The sequence below is a fragment of the Boleophthalmus pectinirostris genome, unplaced genomic scaffold (genome assembly GCF_026225935.1).
Source record: "Boleophthalmus pectinirostris isolate CB_2022bp ecotype Guang Dong unplaced genomic scaffold, ASM2622593v1 HiC_scaffold_9, whole genome shotgun sequence".
Taxonomy (NCBI): domain Eukaryota; kingdom Metazoa; phylum Chordata; class Actinopteri; order Gobiiformes; family Gobiidae; genus Boleophthalmus; species Boleophthalmus pectinirostris.
The window spans coordinates 31,056,924-31,084,465 of record NW_026571541.1 but is presented as its reverse complement, the minus strand read 5'-3'; the positions used below and the strand labels follow the sequence as shown (position 1 = coordinate 31,084,465).

The 27,542-nt window shown below is 39.7% G+C and overlaps 1 protein-coding gene across 1 annotated transcript in view; it reads right to left on the bottom strand.

The window, feature by feature from the left end:
- Positions 1-351: 351 nt before the first annotated feature.
- Positions 352-27,542, bottom strand: part of LOC110168350 (protocadherin-16-like) — a 477,426-nt gene continuing 450,235 nt past the window's right edge. Inside the window, 3 exon segments of the mRNA XM_055166708.1 lie at positions 352-3,070; positions 9,315-9,456; positions 16,937-17,223. Coding sequence (XP_055022683.1) covers positions 480-3,070; positions 9,315-9,456; positions 16,937-17,223 — 3,020 coding nt within the window. The 3' untranslated portion in view covers positions 352-479.

Genomic DNA, 27,542 nt, shown 5'->3' with positions numbered 1-27,542 from the left:
AACCCTTCGAGGACCAGGTCATTATTCTGCCAACACAGACATTTACATCAACAGTCTGGTGTAATAATAGATTTTCTTTGGGTGTTTTGAGGAGTGGGTAAGACTGTTTTAGTGTCAGGATAAATATGACCATTGACATGCACTAGTCTAACACCAGTGACCTCTGCAAATACAAGGACTGGATGGAATATTTAAATAAAAAAGTGTCTCCACATGTTCTCCAACACTCTGGATCACTAGGAAATGAGGTCCAATGTCCAAAATTCTGGACTGTTCCTTTAAGATAAAATTGAAATTTTAAATACACCAAATAACTCAAATCGATCTGAATAAAAAAAGAATAGATAAATATTTTAGAGCCAAAAGATACAAAACCTCCATGAATTACAAACCAACTGAAAATCACTACTTTGAACATGTTTGTCCGCAGAAAAGGGCTTCCGTATACAACAACTATGGGGCACGAGAGTTCAGTTCGCTCAAATCCTCAGCTCCACCTCCTCGCTGTGTTCGAGGTGGTGGTCGGTTGCGCTTATGACAGACGCAGACGGTCCTTGTGAGACGCTGAACGGGGTGACGGCCGGGGAGCGCGCCGCCAGAGGGGACAGGGACGGCGAGAAGCTTGGCGACATGGCAACTGACGAGATAGATCCCTGGTCGCTAAGGGGGGACCTCCGAAAAGACCCCAGGTGCGGGTAAGTCCTTCCAACGGCGGGTTTCGGAGGTACAGTCTTAGCCCCGGGATGAGCCACTGAGGTGATGAGAGGCGGCGGGTCGATTCTGGACTCCGTTAGTTTAGCCTTGTGGAGGAAATGCCTACGGGAATGATGCGGGGCGGTTTCGTCCTTCAACCGCGCGATTTCAGTAAAGACGCTGGCGAGCGGTTGGAACTGCGGACACCAGTTGAGGAGGTAGTCCCAGTTGTAGCTGCCTCTTAGCTCCTCGTCAGTCGCCACGATTGCCGTCAGAGATCCGTCGACTGCCGGTTTACCATCCGCCGGGAAGGTGTAGTCCTTTGGGTGGGAGATGCTGAGCCCTCTTCCAACGCTCACATAGCTACTCGCGTCATCCCTGTACATGGAACCGGACACTATGGACCCGTTTAGACTGCCGCTTTTCTTCTTGAACCACCCGCTAGCGTCGATGGATGGCTCGCAGGACACATCCGATAACTGATCCGCGTCTTGCTGGATCCCGGAATCAGGACCTCTGGCTGATATCCGTTCCTGCATGGATGAGGAAATACTGGAAACTCGAGGATATTCGTTGATCATTCGGATTTCATCATCCTCTGCTGCTTCCGCCTCTGCCGAACCTCGCCCGCTGGAGTGGGACGGGTCCAAAGATCCACCACGGGTGAAAGGACCGGCGTTACTGCTACTTTCGGTTGTATATCCCGGGAGAGCTTGGTGATAGATAATTTCATTCGCGGCAATTTTGGTCTCCTCAAACCGATGCATCATCGTGCTGGACCCTGACTTTCGCCCGTGGCCCTTGTGGTACTTTCTTTGACGTCTCAGTTTCATGAAAAACAAAGCTAAAGCGATGAGTATTAGAATGACTATGGTGCCGAGCGATACTGCGATGACACTAACAAGCACTGTATTCATGTCGGTAGGAATGCCAAACGCAGTATTCGTGACGTCTACGATGACTTTGGCAACTGCAACTCGGGATGTCTCCAAGGGACTATGCGCTGTAACTTCTAGAGTCATTTGGCGCAGCTCTCTTTTCGAACGGCTAACTTGGCGACTGTAGCTGTCCATCTTTAGCGAAATCTCTCCGTTAGACTTGTTCACTTCAAAATAAGGAGATGGGTCGAGCATGGAGTAGAGCACGACTCCGTCTACACCCCCATCCTCGTCTTTGGCTTGGACTCTGCCGATAACCTGTCCTTTCTTTGCCCCATCAGGCACTTCGAACAAGAACTCAGGAGAAGTAAAAACGGGATCGTACTCGTCCATTCCGGTTACGTACACTTGAACTGTCACCGTTGCCGAATAGTTCCCGGCGTCCATCGCGCCAACAACGAAATTAAAAGAGTTAACCTTTTCGAAATCAAAAGTAGAGCGAGTCCGTATTTCGCCTGTGGTTTGGTTGATCAGAAAAGAGTTCTTTCCTTCTTTAGTATTGTCGACCATGAAGTATTTCAACTGTCCGTACGGTCCTCTGTCATGGTCGATGGCGTGCAAAATGGTAACTAAGGCATTCTTGGGTTGGTTCTCCCTGATGCTTGCGGTAACTTGCTTTAGCGGGAAATATGGCCGGTTGTCATTGATGTCCTTTACCTCGATAGTTACCGGGGCGAAAGCGTAGTGACCCTGACCATCTGTCGCTTGAACTACAATCATGTGCGAAGATTGGCTTTCGCTTTTCAAAGTTTTCCGAAGTTTCAACGCTCCGGTCCACATGTCCACCTGAAATAGTTCGTTTTCGTCGCCTGAACTGATGGAGTACCGCACTTCTCCATTGGGGGCAGAGTCTGGGTCGTTCGCGGATAAATGTAAGATCTCCGTACCGGCGGCTGCACCTTCGCTGAGGACGATGTTGTACTCAGCCCGACTGAAAGCGGGAGGGTTGTCGTTTGCGTCAGTAATGCTAATAAGGATAGGCACGCTGGAACTCCGTTGAGGTATTCCGCGATCGGACACCACCACAGTTAGGTTATACTTCGGCACGGCTTCGAAGTCCAACTCTTCCACCAGAATGATACTTCCGACCGTCTGGAACCCTTTGCCCTCCAGGAATCGGACGCTGCTCTCGATCTGGAAGGCGTTCCCGGAGTTGCCGCTGGCGATGGCGAAGTCGAACCCGGAGTTGTCCCGCGACAGGTCTCCGTCCGTGGCTTCCAGGGTGAGGATGGTGGAGCCGGGGAGGTTGTCTTCGGACATGGTGGCTCTGTATTCCGACTGGTGGAAGATGGGGGCGTTGTCGTTGATGTCGGACACTTGGATTTGGACGGTGGCGACGGAGGAGAGAGAAGGCGTCCCGTGGTCCCGAGCTTCGACCAGCACCAGGATGGAGGGGTTCTCGAAGTCAAACTCAGTCTTTTGCTTGACAAACAGGGTGCCTAGAAAGAAGGGAAAAAAAAAAAGAATAATATAAGTAAAATAAACAAATAGTATCATTAACGTAATAAAATCCAATAAGATTTTGTTAATTGTGTGTTTCAGTATTGTTCATTTTTATTTTATTTGTTTATTAAAGCAGAACTAAATAACAATTTGATCTCACTGAACTTCTTTATAAGCAGTGATGTGAAGAATACTTTGAAAATATATTTAGTTGAATTAAAATGTATTTTGTAATGCAGGGATCCCCCCCCCCAAACGCCGCGTGGACCATCCCTCTTCTTCCGCACCTCTAAACCAGAACCAAACCAGGACTAAACCAGTTCTAAACCAGGACTTGACCAGATCTGAACCAGGCCTAAACCAGGTCTAAATCAGGACTAAACCAGTTCTAAACCAGGACTTGACCAGATCTGAACCAGGCCTAAACCAGGTCTAAACCAGATCTAAACCAGGACTAAAACAGATCTAAATCAGGTCTGAACCAGGTCTAAACCAGGTCTAAACCAGGACTAAAACAGGTCTAAAACAGGTCTGAACCAGATCTAAACCAGGTCTAAACTAGGACTAAAACAGGTCTAAACCAGGTCTAAACTAGGACTAAAACAGGTCTAAAACAGGTCTGAACCAGATCTTAACCAGGTCTAAACCAGGTCTAAACTAGGACTAAAACAGGTCTAAACCAGGTCTAAACTAGGACTAAAACAGGTCTAAACCAGGTCTAAACTAGGACTAAAACAGGTCTAAAACAGGTCTAAAACAGGTTTGAACCAGGTCTAAATCAGGACTAAACCAGGACTAAACCAGGTCTAAACCAGGACTTATCCAGATCTGAACCAGGCCTAAACCAGGTCTAAACCAGGACTAAAACAGATCTAAATCAGGTCTGAACCAGGTCTAAACCAGGTCTAAACCAGGACTAAAACAGGTCTAAAACAGGTCTGAACCAGGTCTAAACCAGGTCTAAACTAGGACTAAAACAGGTCTAAACCAGGTCTAAACTAGGACTAAAACAGGTCTAAACCAGGTCTAAACTAGGACTAAAACAGGTCTAAACCAGGTCTAAACTAGGACTAAAACTGGTCTAAACCAGGTCTAAACTAGGACTAAAACAGGTCTAAAACAGCTCTGAACCAGGTCTAAACTAGGTCTAAAACAGGACTAAACCAGGTCTAATTCAGGACTTAACCAGATCTGGACTAGGTCTAAACCAGGTCTAAACCAGGAACCAGGACTAAAACAGAGTCTAAAACAGGTCTGAACCAGGTTTAAACCAGCTCTAAAATAACCCCCTCTGGTCCACGAAACATTGTCGGATATAAAACTGGTCCGTGGAGCAAAAAAAGGCTTGAGGACATTGGCCAGTCCTGTATTCTTAATACTTTTATACAGAGTTGCATTATATTTTGATTTTTGTTTACACAGTATTACAAGCTGCTTTATTTCCTTGCTCTGTTTGTTATGCATTAGCTTATGTCCGACTTGAGACAGTAAATTACACACACGCACGCTGTCTGAACTGTTTACTTTTATTTTTTGCTCACTAATACCATGCAGCTCAAAGCCAAAATTACATAATAAAGTACTTCCACGTATTCCTTTCAATTTAGGAAAGTACCACTCAAAAAAAAAAAAAAAAAAAAAGTATTCTGAATGTGTATTTTCAGTATATGTATTCATTTACTTACAAACACTGTGTAAATCCTTGTGATAGTTAATGAATGATGTACTTTGTGGTGTTTGAAGCGCCCGTCGTCTAGGAAACCTTGGCTCACTTTTATATTTGGCAGTGTTTTGTATGTAATAAAACTGCTTAACTTCAGTAATTGTTCATTTATTTTGTGTATTCTCACGTGGGAGGAAGCAGAAGGAGCACGATTGTTAAGTTACTTGGTCGAGGGATCCTGCTTCTCCGTGGAAATGTTATTGCTTTGCCTATAATGTTCCACAGTATGACATTAAAGGTCCTATATTATGCAAAATGGACCCGTTTGAGCTTTAATCTATGATATAATGTTGTTTACTCCTCAAAAACAGACCTGGAGTTGTGTTTTGTTTCATTCACACATGTCTGTTTACATCTCCAAAGTTCAAAATGCTCTGTTAAACCTTGTGACAGAGGAACCAAGTCGTTGTTTTGCAAGTCTCAAATCTCTGACCTCAAGTCCGAGTCAAGTCCCAAGTCAAATACAGGCAAATCCAAGTCGAGTCTCGAGTCATTGTCCCATAAGTCCAAGTCAAGTCCTCGAAGTCGTCTGCTTTGAGCTTCAAGTCATTATAAGTCTTGAAACCAAAGCTTTGATTTTTGCGGTTTATATGAATTTTAAACTAAATTGTCCAAAAGCGTCATGGTATATTTATATTTGAGTATTTATATAAGAGTTATAGAAATGCAAGTTTTCCTTTTTAAATGTTTTGACAAGATCTTAGTGTGAATCATTACGGTCAGAATAGAAAGAATTAAGACTGAAAAGAGCTTAATAACAGTTATTATGTTGTTTAGTCTACCCTGAAATGGAAGGATCATGTTCTCTGTAGTTCCCTCTGTGTTGTACTGTATTACTGTAGTACATTTGAGGATACTACACCACAGTACTTCAGTTACATCCAAAGTACAAACAGAGAAGTGAGAGGGACATGTTCCAGTTTGTTTCTGTAAATTTAAGCACTGCATTTATCAACTGTAAAGAGAAAAGTATTTTCTAAAAACATATATTTTTTTAGGAGAAGCATCAAGTCTTCTCAAGTCACAGGTTCAAGTCCAAATCGAGTCCCAAGTCTTAGTCCATTTCATCGAGTCAAGTCTCAAGTCCTAAAAATAGTGACTGAAGTTAAGAGCTACATTTGACCGTTTGTTAAGTAATGACTGAAGGTGTACATAGAGTTTAAAAACATAGTGGAGCACTTCCTGCATTACTAAATGAATGGAGTGATAGACGACATGCTCAGTATTGTAACTGTAATGATTTCTTTGTAAAAAATAAGCCCTGAACTGGTGGAAAACCAAAAACAAGCTCCACGATACAAGATGAAACACTTATCGAAAGACATCCAAATACAATTTTTCTTTCTCCTGCAAGCGAACTGGAAATTATAACAACTGTAAATTAACTGACTATAATTAAAAACATAATTAATGTATGTAATTTATTTTGCAATCACATATTTTTGAAAGAATGTAATGAATATGGGTGGGTTAATATAAGTTTTTCTTCTTGTCACTCCTTTTCAAGAAGTATATGTAGTAGGCGTGATAATTTCTTGGCACAAACTCTAAATAAAAACAAATCAAATCAAATGACAGCACTTTGTTTGACATTTGTGAATGAAACAAAACACAACTCCAGGTTTGTTTGTCATGAGGAAACATTATAACTCGGCGTGTAACGATATCCAAGTCTCACAATACGATATTTATTGCGATATCGTGGAAAAGCTCACGATATGGTGGAGATTAGGGATGTAACAATATCCAATCATACAACAATAACAATAATAATAACCTTGACAAGACTTAATCCAAAAAACTAAGACTTAAAAGTGCTTAGAACTGTTATTTCTTCTTGTAGTTTACGCTGAAATGGAGCAAAGGATCATGGTCTATGTAGTTCTCTCTGTCTTTTTTTTTTAGATATTCCAATATCACAATATTTCAGTTATTGTTACATCCATAATTATAACAAAATCAGAAAGTGGCTTAATATGGAGTCTTTAAATCTGCCTTATTCAGACCGCAACATCAAACAACGCTCTAGACGCCTCTATTTGGACGCTTTTGCGTTGGAGTTCAGACGCCCGACACATGTCTTGGACACCGTATACGAACGGGAGAGAAATACTGGACGCGCGTCCCTTGACCCTGGAAACAAGAGTCCGGTCCCGGTCTTTTCCCAAAATGATGTCAGACCAGACTGAGAGAGACTTTAATGTTTTTATTATATAAAACCATCAGCGGAGGAGATCGACTCGACAGCTGTGGCATGAATATATGTGTACTCCACTAATAACACTGGATCAGTTCTGGTCCAGTCCTGGTCCAGTCCCGGTCTGGTCCTGGTTTAGTCCTGGTCCGGTCCTGGTTTAGTCCTAGTCTAGTCCGGGTTTAGTCCTGGTCTAGTCCTGGGTTAGTCCGGGTTCAGTCCTGGTTTAGTCCGGGTTTAGTCCTGGGTTAGTCCTGGTCCAGTCCTGTTTTAGTCCTGGTTTAGTCCCGGTCTAGTCCTGGTTTAGTCCTGGTTTAGTCCTGATCTAGTCCCGGTCAGGTCTTGGTCCAGTCCCGGTCCGGTCCTGGTTTAGTCCTGGTCCGGTCCTGGTTTAGTCCTAGTCTAGTCCGGGTTTAGTCCTGGTCTAGTCTTGGGTTAGTCCGGGTTTAGTCCTGGTTTAGTCCTGGTTCAGTCCTTTTTTAGTTCTGGTTTAGTCCTAGTCTAGTTCGGGTTTAGTCGTGGTTTAGTCGTGGTTTAGTCCTGGTTTAGTCCCGGTTTAGTCCTGGTTTAGTCCTAGTCTAGTTCGGGTTCAGTCCTGGTTTAGTCCTGGTTTAGTCCTAGTCTAGTTCGGGTTCAGTCCTGGTTTAGTCCTGGTTTAGTCCTGGTTTAGTCCTGGTCCAGTCCTGGTTTAGTCCTGGTTTAGTCCTGGTCTAGTCCTGGTTTAGTCCTGGTCTAGTCCGGGTTTAGTCCTGGTTTAGTCCTGGTTTAGTCCTGGTCTAATCTAGTCCTGATCCGGTTCTGGTGTAGTCCTCGCGATCTGCTGATCTGATTGCGGCGCATATATATTTACACTCCACTAATGTCTGTGACTCCCGCTCTGGTTCTCGGGTCTTTCTCTTTCTTCCGGATAATAACTTCACTACGTCAATGGATACTCGTCTCTGATTGGTTGACGCATCTGAAACGAAAACTACGGCATTTTCAACTTCTGACGCCGACGCCCTGGACAAGCGTCTAGACCACAGGTGTCAAACATAAGGCCCGGGGGCCAGATCCGGCCCTCCAAGACCTTTAGTCTGGCCCTCGGCTGATTTTCTACTAACATATTTTAATTATATTTTCTATTAAAATCTTGTTAATTTTCTGTGGTGTTTATCACAGCAGCGTCTCCAGCGCCTCTGTACGTGGCCCCTCCCACCAGAGCAGCACAAATGAAGACTTGTCTCTTTCCAAACGCTCTTAAAGGACGATCGTTTTGACTGTTGACCGTGACACCCTCATCAGAAAAATGTCCAACATGAGAAAAGTGGAGCCGAGTGCAGGATTTTAAAAGAAAAAATTGACTTATTCCTGTTTACATACAAGTTAATTTTAAAACATTGTGTTGAAATTACATTTTTCTTAAAGTTTCAGGTTGTTCATAATATTATAATATTTTATAAAAGAAAGAGTTCATCAATTAAAAAAGATTTCTGTAATAGATTTGTGTTTCTCTGCACAAATATTTGAACTTATTGCTATTTTGAGGGGTTTATATGACATGAGTTTTCTGATCCGGCCCCTTTGGGATCAAAGTAGTTTGGATACGGCCCCCGGACCAAAATAAGTTTGAAACCCCTGGTCTAGAGCGTCGACGCCAGAATGCTCAAGACACGCCGACACTAAATCCTATAGATAGACTTTGCCTTGATGCTCTGGTCTGAACGAGCCGTTTAGAAGAGACAAGCAGGCGGCATCTCCAAGCCAAGTCAGATCTATGGAGAAGCAAGCCCGCTTATAGTAAGAATGCCATGCTTTTCAGCGCATTTACATACCTATAAAAACACCTGTAATTAAATAAATTCAAGATTGAGAAAAGGTTAAATGCCAAACTGCGGGACGAAACACTCAAATCAACATTTCTACGGAGACGGGCCGTGAACAGACCCTCCATCACAAAAGTTACAGGGTGCAGAAAATAAAAATTAACAGCCAATGGAGTTATTTTTTATGCAAATACACTTTGATAATATGTTTCATTAATGGTTTGAGTTTATGGGTATTTTATGAGTTTTTGGAGCTACAGACTTCATGCTAGATTAAGCAAAAGCATTTTCTTTTATACCACAAGCATTTTGCCATTTTATCTCGAACAAAACATCAGAGCCAAATAACCTTGAATATTGCCTTCCTCCGTCTGTAATCAACAACATTATTGCACGGTTTGTGACGGAAACCTTTTCAGAATCCAATAATTCGTGCGTTTCTGCGGCGCCAGTGACTTTATGATTACGGTGTCACGAAGGCCAATAAGGAGCGTTTTTTTTTTTTTTTTCTCACGCACCGTTATTGGGGTCGATGTAGAAAGCTCCCCTGGTTGAAGACGCGACCCTGTAGGTGACTCTTCCGTTGTCTTCCGAGTCTCGGTCGGTGGCTGTTACCGTGACGACCGCGCTGCCCGCCGGGAGGTGTTCGGACACGGTAACCTGGGGAGAAGAAGAAGAAGAAGAACGTGTAATTAACTACTGTTCAGCAACAATACACCAAACGGGGGAGGTATGGAAATAGATACAGGCGCTGAAGTTCGGCAGACAATTGTACCGTATTTTTTGTACTTTTTTCATGGTTTGGGTGTTTCCTGCGACTTATACTCCGGTGCAACTTATATCTTAAAATTTTCACACTGACAACTGCGAGAGGCTCTAGGCTCTAGTTGCACCGGACTATAAGTTGCACTTTTTGGGGAAATATATTTTATAAAATCAGAGACCAGGAACCGACATTTTTATCACCAGTTTGAAAGACCCTTCTTTAAGTCACAGTAAACTTTAAAAAAACAGAACAGAGAACAACAGACTGTTAACGTCACATATGAACTCAGTCGTTCGATAACAGACTAGTCTAACAACAGAACAGAACAAATTTACCAAACTCTCCAAATCTCACTCCAAATCACTAAAATCCATTGAATTCTTCATCCTCGGTGTCACTTATGAGGAAGTCTGCGACCTCCAGAGGTAAACGCTGCATTTTCAGTCAGTATCTGTTTGTCTTTTTCCTGTTCCTCCTGTACCACCCTGTCACTTCACCTACGTTTACTGCGCAGATCCTCTGTCCTGTCTGTATCATGTCAGTCGATCGCACCATTACTTCTGTACCACTGAAAATTTCAAATTTAACAAACTTATAAAGACGACTGAGAAGACTGAACACAAATGGCCCCAAAAAGAAAATCATATTTTGTAGATTCCAAGCTGCAAGTCATGAAATATTCAGCCAAAGATGTTAATCAAGGAGCAGAAAGAAAGTTTTGAGTGAGTGAGAAACTTGTGACACCGGAAGGGTGCACCATGAAACTTTCCTGGAAGTCAGTGGATGGATCGACAAAACCTAAACTTCAGTGACAACTGAAATCATCCTGTCGGGATTCAGAAAGGCCGGAATAATTCTAACTGGAACTGATGCTGAGTCTGACGACAGCTACACAGAGGAATCGGCGCTGAGTTTATCTACGGAAGTTGCGGAGTTGCTCAGAAGTGACACCAAGGATGAAGAATTGAATGGATTTAGTGATTTGGAGTGAGATGGAGAGTTTGTTAAACTTGTTCTGTTCTGTTGTTTATGTTATATTTTATCTGAAGAACTGTTCATATGTAACGTTAACAGTCTGTTGTTCTCTGTTCTATTGTTATTACTAGAACTTGCCTTTCTGGTCTCAAATTTTATAAAATAAATTTCCCCCGAAAAGTGCGATTCATACTCCGGTGCGACTTATAGTCTGAAAAATATGGTAGCAATTTTGAAAGGTTATGCCATTAGGATACTTAAAGGTACACTGTATAACATTTCTAGTGGAGGGTCCACCACCTGTTTGTCTGAGATGTTATTGTTTTGTCTGGAATGTTTCACACTATAGATTAAGATCAGATCTGTGGAGAATCACTCCTATTCAGAGAAGGAATTATTGTTTTTTGAGCAACAGAACAATGACACCACGAATCACGCAACTCCACTGATTAAAAAAAAAAAAAATCCCTATTACACCACTGGTATTTGATGCATGTTTTAGCAATCTTTAATTACTTACTGTCAAGACCCCAGTTTCACCTCACTTCTTTCTACTTCTTTCTTTCATTTCATCTCATTTTCTTCATCGGTGATACATGTAGGATATGGCACCGTCGTGTAGTTATTTCGGTACAAATGAAAAATAATCCCTTCTTGCTAGAGTGATCTGCAGTAGTCAGTGGATTTGTTTCTTTTGAGTAGTTAAAGATGAATTTTGCGCTATAAAATTTCCAGATTATAACACGATCCATGGTTGTCATCAGAGGTGGGACCAAGTCGTTGTTTTGCAAGTCTCAAGTCTTTGACCTCAAGTCCCAAGTCAAAAACAGGCAAATCCAAGTCGAGTCTCGAGTCACTGGCCCATAAGTCCAAGTCAGGTCCAAGTCGTCTGCTTTGAGCTTCAAGTCATTTCAAGTCTTTAAACCAAAGTACCAAATATAGTTTAGATTTTTGCAGTTTATATGACTTTTAAGATAAACTGTACTCATAAAGTCATAGTATATTTATATTTGAGTATTTAAAGAGTATGTAAGTTGTAGACATGTTAATTTTTCCTTTTTAAATGTCTTCACAAGATCTTAGTGTGAATCATTACGGTCAGAATTAGGGATGGGCATTCGAATAAATTTTCTTAATCGATCATCGGGAGAATTAACGATCGATTATCGATTAATCATTAACATTTTTCATATTAAAATTTATCATCATTATTATTACTATCTGCACTACTAATCTGCATAAATAAACTCGACATATTTACGACATATAAACCGTAACGACTCTAGAGCCACATCAGCCCGTTTGACATTAGAATGTGTTTAATGCAGCTTTGTGCAACTCTCACAGAAACAAAACTTAAAACCACATGGCTAATTTGCATAAACTAAGTAAAGAAAAAAAACAGCTCTTGTGCGCTGATGCGACACGACTCAGTGGAATACAGGTTAGTGTGACCATATTTGCATTTGTCAAAACCAGGACACCGTACGGGGGCTGGGAGGTGGGGACCTGTCATTGACATTACGCTAGTCTCACCTGGCAAAGCTTTTTCTTGTCCCGAACGCAACGGAAAGCGTGGAATTTCTTGTACAAGTCATCGTTAAATACGCATTTGCACTTCGGCACGTTGCAGACTGACCGACTGTTTGCTGAGTGCAGAGAGACACATGTACAGACCTGTTTGTTCACGCTACGCCCAGCAACCTACATTCGGTTTGTCGATTAAAATGAACGTAATCGATGAAATTCTTAATGAATTAATGAATAAATTATCAATTAATCGACTAATCATGCCCATCCCTGGTCAGAATAGTCTAATAGTCTAGAAAAGTGCTTCTTAAGTCACAAGCCTCAAGTCTGAGTCAAGTCCCAAGTCACTGAATTTCAAATCGAGTCCCAAGTCTTAGTTCATTTTATCAAATCAAGTCTCAAATCCTAAAAATAGTGACTCAAGTCTGATTCGAGTCAAGACTTGCAAGTCCCACTTCTGGTTGTCATAGATTATAACTACAGAGCGACACGAGCACAATAAGCCTTTAAAAACAACACATTTTAGTCTGAAATATTAAAACACAGGCTATGTTTACATGTGCACCAAAAATCTGATCCTGATCTGATTTCTGGATTTATCAGATAATTGAAATGTCACGCAAACACTGGCTTTGTTCATACACACACCAAAATCCGATTATGATTTCTGGACCTTTAAGATTATTTAAATGAAACTACAAAGTCTGACATGTGTGTGATCCCAGCGACCATGATCCAGAAACATCAGATCGTTCAGCTGTTTGCATGTCATTGTAAAAGTCTTATAACTATTAAAAAAATCTGATAATAATTTTTAGTATGCAGGTAACCGCAGATTTCTGATGAGCGCAAAATGATTTCTTTCACACCTGATTTTGGCAAGGAAAATTATGCAAAAAGGACAAACTAATTTGGCAAAGACAAAAATGAAAGAAAATATGTAAGAGATTGAAACTGTTATTTTAACATTCACTCTGCTTTGTCTTCAAAATACAACAGTTACTCTAAAAAATACATTTATTATCCGATTTTAAAGGTCACGTAAATGTACCCAACTCATTATTAAAACCGCTAATAGAAGGACCATACATGTGGAGGTCTGCCAGGTTTGAAACTTAATAAAAAGTTTATAAATTAATAAATGAGAAATGGTTCATCGAAGGACATTACACTCCTCTAATCTTGCATGTGCTCGTTTTGGAAAATAATAATTAAAAATCTGCATTTCATATAAATTGCTGGTATTAGATTTTCCGTTGGCTAAAAGGTTTAATAATGAAATGTGTGTATTTATAGCTTTTAATTAAGTTTTAATATGAAAAAATGTGAAAACGGCACATTCAGAGATCACTTTTTCAAGGTGTGTAACTGTAAAACTTCTGGAACTGCAAATTTCATCTTTTGTGTTCCGTTAATTATGACCATTCACATTATAATTTTGATTAACTTTTGATTCATTATTTTCCTCCACATCTAAAACTGCGAGCGCTTCAAAACAGGACATGCGAGCGTTGGTGCGGAGGGCGTCCTAACCTCACGCTCACCGCCCGCAGATACGACACTTACCCACACAAACATGTCAACAAGGACAGAAACAGAGGCGAGGTGTTACGGATGTGCAGAGGACGCCGCGTTCCACAACAAAATGGTGAATAGTGGTTCATGAAAAATCGAGCCGCTCGTACAGTATTAAAAGATTTCTTTGTAAGTGTTTTTTTTAGCTCCTCGAACAGGTTGGACCTTCATATTCAAAGAGCACAACACAAGTAAAGGACTGCTGGATTGTATTAAATTAATTGTCTGTTGGTTGAATTGTTTTCTGAGTCCATGGAAACCGTGCAAGTTCCAACTAACGAGGAAACGAAGGAGCTGGCCGCGGACATTTGAGACGCCACAGGGTTTTCGCGCCATATGTTGCGACAAATAAGGCGCAAGAAGTTCCAGAGCGAGAACTTCTTTTTCACTGATGAAATTTCTAATCTTTTTCATGTCCTAAAGTGAATTTCCCATGACTTTACAGCACCTACATGAATTGATCAGACTTTTAGGGTTAAATATGAAATGTTAACCCTTTCCACTCACCTTATGGTTTGGTTTTATAGTTTTTTTAACATTCAAAATACTGTCAGTGCATTTATTGTCGTCTCTTTTAAACATAAGGTGCAGACGTTCGGAAATACTCATAACAGCCTAATGATTGTAAGAGCGTATAAGTCAGGCATGTCCAAACTACGGCCCATGGGCCAAATGCGGCCCTTGGACAAATTTTTCTTGACCCTCAGGCTTCCAGGTGACTTGGCTCAAATTACCTTACATCAATTAACTTTTTACTGCAAGTTTTTAGAAAATCTACTTGAAAAAGCTAATATTGAATATTTAGTGTGTGGTTTTAAGGATCTTAGCATGAATGAAAGACTGATGGATCATTCTAACATGTTAAACATGCACATTGAATTATTAACTGTACTGAGCGTCAATCTACGGCCCTTGATCAGCCCTCTGATTGGTCTGTGTTTAGATATGTGGCCCTTGATAAAAAAAGTTTGGACACCCCTAGTATAAGGAATTTATCTTCCATGTACATCTCAGTTTAACATTGACTCACAAAAGCCATATTAACACCATGATCTTCCCTTTTGGATACCATTATGTAAATTGTGGCATGTTGCTGCCAAACCGATGTCTTCTGGTCTTCATAGTCTCACCACACTTGCTTTATAAACCTCCTCCTTTGGAATCAGAGTCAAGGGGCTTGAACACTCAAAGATCACAGTATGTTCACTTTTGAAATCAGACTACGTTGACTTTTCCATATTATTGATGGTAAATAAACTTCTCCTGCTTAAGACTTCCACCCTTTCTTGGACAAACTGATAACTTAACAGAACGCTGTAGTTGCGTGGAAGAGATACTAAAATTCCATGACTTTTCCCAAATCATTCATCGAATTTACAAAATTTCATGACTTTTCCAGGCCTGGAAACTTGACCGTGGGAACCCTGCTTTAAGGAAATGGACCGTTTCATCACCAACCGAAACAACAGAGCGGGAAAAGACTGAGGTTTTTCCTGTTATATTCACCTGCTGACCCTACCTGACTATTCGTCCTGTTAAACTGCTCTGAGACCTTTGACTGAGACACAAAGGCGACTGAGAAACGCAGTGTTGTAAAAGTTGCAGTTTTTATTTAGGAGTCCATCACCTGCTTGTTTCTATCTCATTTCTCAGCCTGGAATGTTCCATAGTACGACATTAATCAGCTCTACCTTACATTTATTCAATTACAGGTGGTTTTATTGCTCAGAAATACTAAGAATTGCCCCCCCTCCTCAATACAGACTCAGTATAAGCGACTGTCAACATAAACAACTGCAAATTATACTTTATCTCACTAACTGATTTCTATTTATGTATTTCGGGAATTGGATTTAAGTTTGTCGAAGGCGTGGGTTGGACGGAGGGGCCCCAGACTTGCACCGGGGCCTTGCACAACTACGCTACACCACTGATCTGACCTTTAACTCTTTCCCCCCTGGACGCCTACTAGGAACAACCCATACATATGTTACTAGTTCTACTCATAGAGCATAATTGCATAAAAGAAAACAGACTTCCACTTACACTCATGAACTTAATTGTAACACAGACATATTTGTATCTCTGGAAACCTTAGACTCTGAACTATTCATTTCTGGATGTTTAAATGTGATTCAACTCATTTATAGGTGCATAACAGCTCACTGAAAATGAGAGTTTACCTGGTCAGGTGCAAACTCGAAAACAAAAAACTACATTCAGCATCTGATATCTGCATGTTCTGAGTACTAGATTCATAAAAAAATAAAAAATATACTTTGTCAAAGTATTTAAACAGATTTCATATCACCAGATACAGTATAGCCAAGTGTACACCTGTTTTACCTGTTGTACACCTGTGTGCACCCAATAAATATTTTTCCATTTAACTTATTCAACTTATTTTATTTATTCAACTCATTTAGCTTATTATAATATGATAATATAATAATAAAACTCTTCCCCGTCAGTGTGTGTCCAGTATTTGTCATCTTGTTTACTTTCTCGTGTGCAGAGCTCCACATGAGCGTTTTTTCTGTAGTGATTCTGTTATACATCGCATCTTGGAAAAAAAGACTGAAATATTTTAAAGGACTAACCTGGGCAACATCCAGATTTCAGGGCAATTTTGGTTCATAATCGAGTATAAAGCTCAGATAGTTTGTTGGGACATCGCAGGACTCCACACAGACGCATCAGCGGCATCTCACCTTCTCCCCGAAAGTCCGTCGCTATCGCTTCCACTTTATAATCAACTTCAACATCATCACTTTGAAATCTATAAAAGTCACTTTCTCTAAACTTATCCATAAAATACGTCCGCTCCTCATTATTTCTAAAACTGTGCGCCGCAGCGCCGCGATCTTTCCATTGCACGTGTTTCGTGTTGTGTTTTTTCCGGAAGCTACCATCGTCACTATTTCAATTAACTTCGGAAAAAATCGGCGAAAACATATCCTTGAATCCTATTGGTCAGTCTAGTGTGGGTTGTAGTGGCCCCACCGATCACGGTTTCTGTTTAAATGTGAAAAACCGAGCCATTTCTAAAGGTCGTCAAATCTCGTCTAGTGATACGGCGGAGGTGTCAAAAGTCGTTATTAAGGGTTCAGGGGGGGTCGTCAAATGTCTGGTTTCATCTTCATCATGATAAAAAGATTCATTACCAGACAATTAATAACATCTCGTTGAAGAATAGCACTTGACCGATCAACAACCAGAACAAATATCTGATCATTTTAATTCGATTGTGATTCATCTTCCAGCCTGGCGTTGACCTGGTGAGCGTGTCCGTACCTGATAGAGCTCCTGGGTGAACACGGGTCTGTTGTCGTTGACGTCCTCCACCAGCACGGTCAGGTTGGCCTCGCTGTGGTGTTTGGAGTCGGAGGAGTGGATGGTGAGGCTGTACCAAGACCTGGTCTCATAGTCCAAGGCCCCGGTCAGAGACACCCCTCCCCCGAAGCGGTGGATCCCGAACAGGCCCTGGGTGTCGGGGTCCAGCTGCAGAGCGTAGGACAGGGCCGGCCCCGAGTCCACGTCGTTTCCCGTCACCGTGGTGATGATGGTGCCGATCATGGTGTCTGTGGAACAAGGACATGAGAGATGTTTAAAGAGGAGGTATTAAACTTCTAAGGCAGGGGTGTCAAACTCATTTTGGCCCGGGGGTCGTATCCAGCCTAGTTTGATCCTAAAGGGGCCGGATCACAAAATTTATGGCATATAAACCCCAAAAATAACAATAAGTTCAAATATTTGTGCAGAGAAATGCAAATCTATTACAGAAATCTTTTTAAATTGATGAACTCTTTCTTTTACAAAATATAATATTATGAAAAAAAATGCTATTTCAACACAATGTTTTAACATTAACTTTTGTGCAAATAGGAATAAGTCAATTTTTGTTGTAAAATCCTGCACTCGGCTCCACTTTTCTCATGTTGGACATTTTTCTGATGAGGGTGTCACGGTCAACAGTCAAAACGATCGTCCTTTAAGAGCGTTTGGAAAGAGACAAGTCTTCATTTGTGCTGCTCTGGTGGGAGGGGCCACGTACAGAGACGCTGGAGACGCTGCTGTGATAAACACCACAGAAAATTAACAAGATTTTAATAGAAAATATCATTACAATATTTGAGTAGAAAATCAGCCGAGGGCCAGATTAAAGGTCTTGGAGGGCCGGATCTGGCCCCCGGGCCGTATGTTTGACACCTGTGTTCTAAGGGGTATTAACTGCTAAAACATTGTTATTGAAGCTAGATACTCATTTGAGCAGGTATTAGTACTAAAAAAGTCATTCACAGGACAGAAATGAACCTTTTCTGAATGCTTTAGAATGATCTGAACACACAGACATGATCATGGGGGACCCCTCCCACGCCTCCCACTACCTGTTTGTTCCTCTGCCCTCTGGGAAGAGACTGAGAAGCATTAAAGCCAGAATATCTCGGCTGAAGTTCAGCTTCTTTCCTGAGGCTGTCAGACTTTTGAACAGTGCACACTGACTTCCTGCTTGGGCTGCCTGTCTATCTTGCCATGTTTTTTTACTTGTACTTGTTCATTGGAACTGCTAAATGTTGTTGTTTTGATGTATTTACTTTTTAACATTGCTTATTTATTATAGTTTTTATCTCTTTCTGGATCACTGGGCCTCAGGGAGCACATTTCGTTCTGTCATGTGTTTCTCTCGCATGCTTGAATGACAAAATAAAGAACCTTGAACCTTGATTTTTAGCTGTATCAGAACAAGTATAAGAGCACATAGACTAGTACACACCCATGGACCACAATGGAACCTACCTAAACAAAAGAGGGATACAAATATAAAAGAAAGGTGATATAAAAGTTGTTAAAAATCACATTCTGTTGTTTAAAGAAAGAGTGGTTTTGTGGTATTGGCATCGGTACTGAGTAGAGGAGTAATGGTACATGTATTCGTGCTGAAACTGTTTCGGTGCGGGGCTGTGCATGTTCATTTAATTAAGTCATTTTAGATGAATAATGTGATTTAAAATGTCTAAATCCATCCACGGGTTGGGATATAATGGTATATATGTATTCGTGCCGAACTGTTTCAGTATGAGACGTTCAGTTCTGTGCACGAGTGAGTTTGCGCAATTTGTGTGTGTTTACATTCGGCCACTACATGTGCAGCTACACAAAAGGCTCGGCTCTTTAATATTCACAAAGGAACTCATCTGTGATTGGGGTGACAGTGTTTCCCGCAGCGTTTTATAGTTAGGGCGACCGCCTTGACAACAATTGCCCCCCGCCTTGACTATGTCCCTCCGAACCACGTGAATCCTCGCAAAACTACAGTCGTCACGCCCCAGTCCTCACTTTTGCACGGAATCTCCACCCCTCGCACATCTACACTTACTGCAAACAATGTGGACAAGTTGTTTTTTCTGGCCAAAAATATGAAGACCGAGTAAAACTTCACGCCGGAACTGTTATTGCTGCGCTTTACTTTTTGAAAAGTTTTGTTTACTGTTTACAAGGAATTTACTTTTTTATAATATTTCATACATTTGTTGCTTATTTGAGAATATTTTATTTAACTTATTCGTATTACCAAGCAGCACTTTGCATTTATTTTATTTTCCCATTTGTATAATGTGAAAACAAACTGTTGGTTTAATAAAAATACAAACAAATGGTTTTGCATTTTGTTCCCATAATGTACCGACAATGAACTGAACCGTGATCTCAAAATCGAAGTACGTATCGAATCGTGATTTTGGTACCGTTACAGCCCTAGTATTGCGTATGGATTCTTTTCCTTAGTGTCAAAAACTACCTCGTATTGTTTTGAAAATGATATATTCACTGAAAGCAGCATATGAAAATGTTAAGTGTCACTTTTGTTTTGACACTCCTGAATCCCCTCTGTCGTTGTCTTTGTGTGCACTGATGTTTTTTTTAATTACGACTTGGTTTGATGAGATAGTATCTGCGAAGAGAAGTTGGGGTATAAAGTTTTGTAATTTCTGAAAGTTATATTGAATTAAACATGTGTGAATGAAACAAAGCAAAACAAAACTCCAGGTATGTTTATGATGAGGAAACTAATTATAACATACACCAGAAAATAGCGTAATATGCATTTTTTTTTAATTTCCCAGGCACTCTAAACGCATCACAGCAGCCTACGGTCTTCAAATAGTTGTACTTCTATAGCTCTGCCAACTCCCTCACATTTTGGAGAACAAACAAATGGATTACGGACGTGGCATTTCGGGAGGATTTTAGCTCCAGATGCACCTGCAGGTCAGACGCTTCTCACAAAACTTTTTTTTCCACACGGCGAGCTGTTGTGTTAGCTGTTAATCCAATGATTTTATTTCACGCCACAAAAAACAGAAAACAAAATTTTCGGTCTGACACTGAGGTGAAGAGGGACGGATTTGACACACGGGGGATTCCTTTGCTATATGAGATCAGTGTTAAAGGTGGAACTTTTCTAATGAGAAATCTGCAACCTGCTTGTCTCCATGGGGAAGTACGGCAATACATTTGTCTATATTGCATTTATTTAAAGGAACTGTGTGTAATTTTAGATTTTAAATTCCTTAAACTAGACCGACCTCTGTCCCCAGATAAAAGGTGTTCAAATCAAACTTTTACTGATAACAACTCTAATGCTGATTTATTATTTTTTACAAATTACAAAAACATTAGGCACAGAAAGTTGTTTATGTTATAATTTGGTGTTTTGGTTCTCGCGATTATCCAATCAGTAAGCAGAATGAGCCTCACATGAGTCTCTTAAGCTACGTTCAGACTGCAGGGCTTAATGCTCAATTCCGATTTTTTTGTGAAATCCGATATTTTTGCGAGGTTGTTCACATTTCCAATGACTTGTATGTGACTCCAGTGTGAACATAAAACAGCCCGAAAGTGTCCCGCATGTGCACTGGAGACACGACGATGTCAACCGCAGCGAGCGTCTCTGTGTTTACAGAAGTTGTCCAAACATGGACGCGAGCATTGAGCACCTGAAGATTTTAAATTTCCTCTCGTACCGGAGCCAGAACATGAACAACTTACTTGTTTTAAGGAGGAGATTGAGAAGGAGAAGGACGAGGTTTTTGGTGTTTTGTGGGGCAGCGGCAGCGACGCCCGTTGAAAGGAACGTGTGGATGTGGAGACGTAGCCAAGAGTGGTGAGTGGTGATGTGCTTCGCTTCAGTGACACGGAGTTCATTAACAATTTTCGCCTACTTCAGTGCAGAATAGTGACGATTGTGGCTTGTTGATAACGTGTAGGTGGATGAATGCGCTTTGGCCGTTCAGACTGAAGTCACATCAAAAGATCGGATATGTATCCGTTTCAGGACCACATATCAAAGTGTCCTGGGTCGCATTTGAAAAAAATCTGATCTGTGTCGTTCAGACTGTCATTAAAAGATCAGATACAAGTCACATAGGGGCCAAAAAATCGGATTTGGGTCAGTTCAGGCTGCAGTCTGAACGCAGCCTTTTTTGGGTTGCCAGATTCAACGCTGAAATCCAGTTGGTTTAAGTCTCTCTCTGATATGAATGGTCACCGCCTAAACCCCAGAACTTCCAGCCAGTCGTGAATCAGTGCTAGTGCAGCCTCTGCAGCTCAGGGAGAGAATTCTGGAGGTTCTGAGTTTTCACATGAGGCCTGTCCATAAACTGAGAATGAGACAAACTTGTGTTCTGTTTGTAGAACTGTAAGAGCACAGGCTCCTTAGATCAGGTTAGGTTGCTTTATTCGTACCTGCAGGTAAATTTGTTTTGCAGATTTGAAAGGCTGGTCCCACATTTCACATTTCATTCTTCCACGTTATGTACAAAAAACATGATTACAAATAAAGGGTTACAGTGCTCCAGTGCAGAAAGGTTTTGTTCCATAAATAATTAATCCATTCCTCACACTTGGCTAAGAATCACAATAAACCTTAAATATATAAAAACAAGCTTTTCCAAAACAGATTATATAGATTACAGTTTATTCATTCAAGCACAATAGCTCCTTTTAAAACGATTTGTTCTAGATCTTGGGGCTAAAAGCCTTTAACCAGAGTGAAGCAGCTGAAACTCTGAGTTTAGAGGATGTTGCAGGTTTTTTCAGAACACTCTAAGACATCCTCTGTAACTGTCTTGAGTACAGGGAGTCCAGGCGGCTCTGAGGATGAACAATCACCTACATACAGTCTAATAGTATTACTGTATTTTTCTGACTATAAAGCGCACCGGATTATAAGCCACAATATCAATAATGTTGAATTCTCTTGTCTATTTTCACACATAAAGTGCACTGGATTATAAGGCGCATTAAGTGAAACAAACAGACGACACTTGAGACTGATCCCTTAGTTCAGGCGTCCACGATCCACTGGCAGATTGGCCAGTAATTCGTCTTGGTGAATGTGGATTATGAATGTGAATGTGGGTGGATAATTGAAGTTTGTTTTTTTTAATTTCCTACGAGGACGACTCAAATATACATTGAGTAATAATGTGTTTAATGCAGCTTTGCGCACATTTGTTTACATTTTACAGAAACTAAACTTAACACAGCATGGCTCATCAACCCAAAACATGCTACACAGGTCTCCAAGAAGAACAGTAAATACAATCAATCAATGAACCTGCCCAAGGACGACAGGTGGAAATGAACACTGATGCTACAACCTGGTACAATGCATCTCTCCTGTTAAGGTTAATGTGAAAATTGCACGCTGTCCCTGTCTCATTAAATAAATAAATAGAATAAATTTGCATAAACTGTAAGTGATGAAAAAAACTGTGATTTTGACGTGTACCACAGGGGTCAGCCTTATCATCAGAAGAGCCTCTAGTCAGAAAATCCATGTTCAGGTAGTGTTACAAATTGTTACAAATGAAATAGTATTTCAAGTTTTAAATATTTTAAAAAGTAATAAATATATTAAACCCTTAAAATACAGCAAAAATGTTTGAGGAAATAATGATTTGGGTGGAAATGGCGTCTTAAGTGTAACAGGGTTAATAATTGTCTGATTTTCAGGCAACAACATGCAAAATGTTCAGTAATTCGAGCTCTACAATTCAATTTTATTTTAAATCTTTTTCTTTGAATATAGCATTGGTGGGTTTGTAAACTCACAAATTAAATAATACTGGCCTTAGCTAATGCTGTTCTGCATGATTATGTGTTTTCCTGTCAGTATCTCTAAAAATGTTGATGTTGCAGCCATTTTTAATTGGTATCATCCCAAAATTTACTAATTCTTCCCTGATATCCAGGAATTATTCCCTGTTGCTTTCATCAAATATACATTCAGTTGTTCAAGAGAAATGTTGCTGACAAACCAATAGAAGAGGGAATGATTTTCTGACTAGTGGGCCTTCTGATTAAAGGGCTTTCTGACTAGTGGGCTTTCTGACTAGTGGGCCTTCTGATGATAAGGGTGTAACCGTACCACATAAAATCGAGAACTAAAAAGAACTAATACATAAGGCGCACTGGATTACAAAGTGCACTGTCAAGTTTTGAGAAAATTAAAGGATCTTAAGTGCGCCTTATAGTCCGAAAAATACGGTACCATAAGCAGGTTTGCCTCTCCAGTGATCTGACGTGTAACTTGGAACCCACTTATTCGTCTCCATGGATAATTCACTTGTAAGGACGGAGACAGATGGTGTTGTCGGGATAGAAGTGTATGAATAGGGCTTCTGGGTAATTGAAGGTCTCCACGTATAAGTAATGAATGTAACGAAGAACTACAGTAGCTCCTTGGAAACCGGCGGAACCGTCACGCCACAAATGTTACGTATTGCGCCTTTATCTCGCCTCCTCCCTCAGCGGAGCAGGTAGAAGAGAGTCTGGACGTCTTAACTATTCCCAGCGTGAAGCTCTTCTGCGAGCGGCGAAAGTCGGGAGTTTTCAAGTGTATCCTCAAAGCGCGGACAGCTCCTTTGAAAGTGCGAGGAGTTCTATCTGACGGGAACAGAGCAGGGGAACTAGTGCATGCTGGGTAATGGGGTCGGGGATCCTGGCTGTGCTGCGGCGGCCTCCCCCGGAATAAAGGAGGATGAAAAGAATGAGAGAAGAGACAAGGACAGAGAAAAAAATACAGTCATAAAAATAAAAAAAAAGAGGGCTGCCACTAAAATGTACTCAATTACAAGAAATACGTCAAAAAATCTACTCGAGTACACCTGATTATACAGATTGTTTTTTTCATGACTATATTTAATAGGGATGTAACGATATCCAAATCTCTCGGTTCGATATTTTCGCAATATGCATCTCACAGTACGATATTTATTGCGATATTTTGGAGAGGCTGATATAATTGTAGATGTGACACATTTTTGCTTTTAAAATACCTTGACAAGATTTTGGTGTGAATTATTTCCATCATAATCCCAAGAATTCAAGTCAAAACCATATTTCTTCATGTTTTTCTGCACTGAAATGCATCATGGGATATGTAGTTTCCGATGTTTATAAGTTGTTGCAACTATAAAACCATGCGTTTAAGCAAACAAACTTGTAATTCGATATCTTGTGACAGCCCCCGATATTATTGTGAGACTTTTGACGATACGATATCACGATATTTCAGTTATTGTTGCATTCCTAGTATTGAGTATTGAGTCGGTTCCTTAGTATTAAAATTGAGTTTGACATTTTATCATTATAACAGTAATGTGAACTCATTTTATTTTGAAATGACACTTGCGAGTTTTGACTTGTGACAGACCAGCCATTTTATTTTAAAAAAATATATAAAAAATGTCATAAATATCATAAAATGTATTAATCTGATGACTATTATTACTTACCATAGAAACACAATGGTTTTGGCACCACAGGATAATTTTTTTATTTTATTTTTCAACACAGTTTTCAAATTAAACAGTGTCACCGAAGTCCACCTTGACTCTTTGATAAAACACTTCATCTGACTTCTTATAATACGATATTTATTGCGATATTTTGGAGAACCTGAGATTATTGTAGATAGGAATCTTTTTTTGCTTTTAAAATACCTTGACAAGATTTTGGTGTGAATTATTTCCATCATAATCCCAAGAATTCAAGTAAAAAACATATTTCTTCATGTTTTCTGCGCTGAAATGAATCATGGGATATGTAGTTTCCGATGTTCATAATCTGTTGCTACTATAAAACCGTGCATTTAAGCAAAGAAACTTGTAATTCGATATATTGTGACAGCCCACGATATTATTGTGGGACTTTTGACGATACGATATCACGATATTTTGGTTATTGTTACATCCCGAATATTTAATTAACACAAACTGGGAATAACACATTTAAAGAGCTCATATTACACTATTTTCTGATCTATATCATAATATTGTTTCTTAATCTAAAAAAATACCTGTAGACTTTGTGATGTTGTGTAATAATACAAGAAATGCTCTACTGAGTTTTGCTTTAAATGGCCCATATTATGATATTTTACATTATAAAATATACATTATGATGTTGTTTCCTCATCACAAACAGACCTGGAGTTATAATATTAACAGAAAGTTACTGAAAAATGTAAAAGTGGGCAAGGTACAAACCCGAGGCACTACGACTGAAAATATTAAAAGTCCTTTATTACTTTGTACCTTGCCCACGTTTACATTTTCAGTAAGGGTAACTTTCTATTAAGATTACAAGTTTTTTTTTTCCATATATATTTTATTAAATTTTTGATTTTTTTTTTTAATATTGTGGTCTTACGGCCACACAAAAATGCCACAAAATATACAAGTGTACAAATGCCACATTTAAACCCCCTCCTCCCCATTCCCAAACCCCAATTCAACCTCCCCACACCCACCCCCACCCTTCACAGATGCTGAAAAGAAAAAGGAAAAAATAAATAAATAAATAATAATAATAATAATAATGATAATAATATTGACCAGAAAATAATAATAAAAAATAAAATAACATAATTACATGAATATATACAAATGACATACATTTACATACATACACATAAACGCATACACTCACCCATAACAAATACATAAAAAAATATATAAATAAATTAAGAAAAATAATAATAAATAATAAATAATAATAATAATAATAATAATAATAATAATAATAATAATAAATGTATAAATTACAAGATTACAAGTTTAATCCTTTTTGACTTTTTGACTTTTCTGTGACCCAGTGAAGCGATCTACCTCTTTTCCTGGAGTTGTGTTTTGTTTCATTCGCACACGGCAAAAGGAGAACTCCGATGTGACAACTGGACAAAAGTTTATTTTGGTTGAACACGTTTCACAGCTCTTCCAAACTAACACACAAACCCTGCACATTTAGACCGAGATCTTCTTCCAGTCAGAAAACACTCTTGTTCTTCAGAGTGGAAGTGCTCTATTTTGTTTTTACACCTTCGCCTGAATCATTTGGATGATTCAGACCTGGAAATGTCAATCTCGACGAAACAAAACTGTGCTACAAAGGCAAAAGAACTCGCCAAAGTGTGAAAATGACTTAAAAGTTTCAAAGCCGCGGTTTCTCGTGTGGTTTTGGATGTTACAGTTGTCATATTTTCTCGTTAAAACAATCAAATTGGCTCACGATATTTATTCGTATGATGATAAAAGAGGTTTCAAACACCCTCAAAATGACATTAACACATTTTTGACCAAACATGATGGTACGGCGTTCTGACTTTGTAGGGCAGAAAAGGTAAAAGGAGCTGTTAACTTCACTGCTGCATGACATCACAAGGTGGAACAGAGCATTTTGCGTTGTGGAGATGTAGACAAACCAATAATAAAGTGTGAATAAAACAAAAAAAACTCCAGGTACTGTATGTTTTTGAGGAGGTCACAACGTTATAACACGGTTTCAAGTTCACAAGTGTCAATTGATCAATGATCGCAATTATATATAAATACAGATATACCCTAGATAAAAACAGTCTTTTTATTATATATAACTCGCTGGTAATGCCCTACATAACCTACGGTATTGAGATTTGGGGCAATACATATAAGACGAATACAAAGCCAATCTTTACCCTACAAAAAAAGGCAATAAGAGCATCACATTATCAACTTATAACGAACCAACCAATGCATTATTTATAAACCTTCAAACGCTGAAATTTTATGATTTAGTCGACCTTTACACTCTTAAAATCATGTTCAAAGTAAACAACAATCTCCTGTCGAAATCGTTACAGAACATGTTCAAAATCCGAAAGAGCCGATATGAGCTCAGAGGCACGACCATGTTTATTAAAAAGAAAATCAGAACAAACATTATGAAATTTTGTAAATCTGTTAAAGGGGTGGAGCTCTGGAACAACTGTACAGAAAACCTAAAATTGTGCACCACTTTCTTTCACTTCATAAAGAAGTTTAAATGTTTAACTCTGGACAGATACATGAAATATGAGACTTAGTTTGTGCTGTAGAACTTTGTTGTTCTGTTACTGATTAGCTTGTTTCTTCCTGCTGTATTTATGAAGATGAACTGGTGTCAAGATGAAGCTCTGACAAAGGAATAAAGGGTAAAGGGCATAATAAGCTTAAGCTTCAGCCTGCACCTTTTCGGTCTGTATATGTTAAATATGACTGTTTATGAATTAATGTCAAAATATACCTGTGACCGAAATAAATAAATAAATAAATAAATAAATGAATGAAATGAATTTCGCAATATTTAGGGACTTGAAAACTACCACTTCATGACATCACAAGGTGGAACAGCTTTGGAAACGTAGACAGACTAATAATAAAGGATTATTCAGGTCTCCAGGTCTGTTTTTTTGAGTTTGTAACAGTATATAACATGTCTTAAAGCTCAAGTTTTGCGTGGTACAGGACCTTTAGCTGCCTGCGTTATTTTTACCAGTAACCAAAACTCTAACTAATGACTCTTCTCTCCGCTGTGTGCG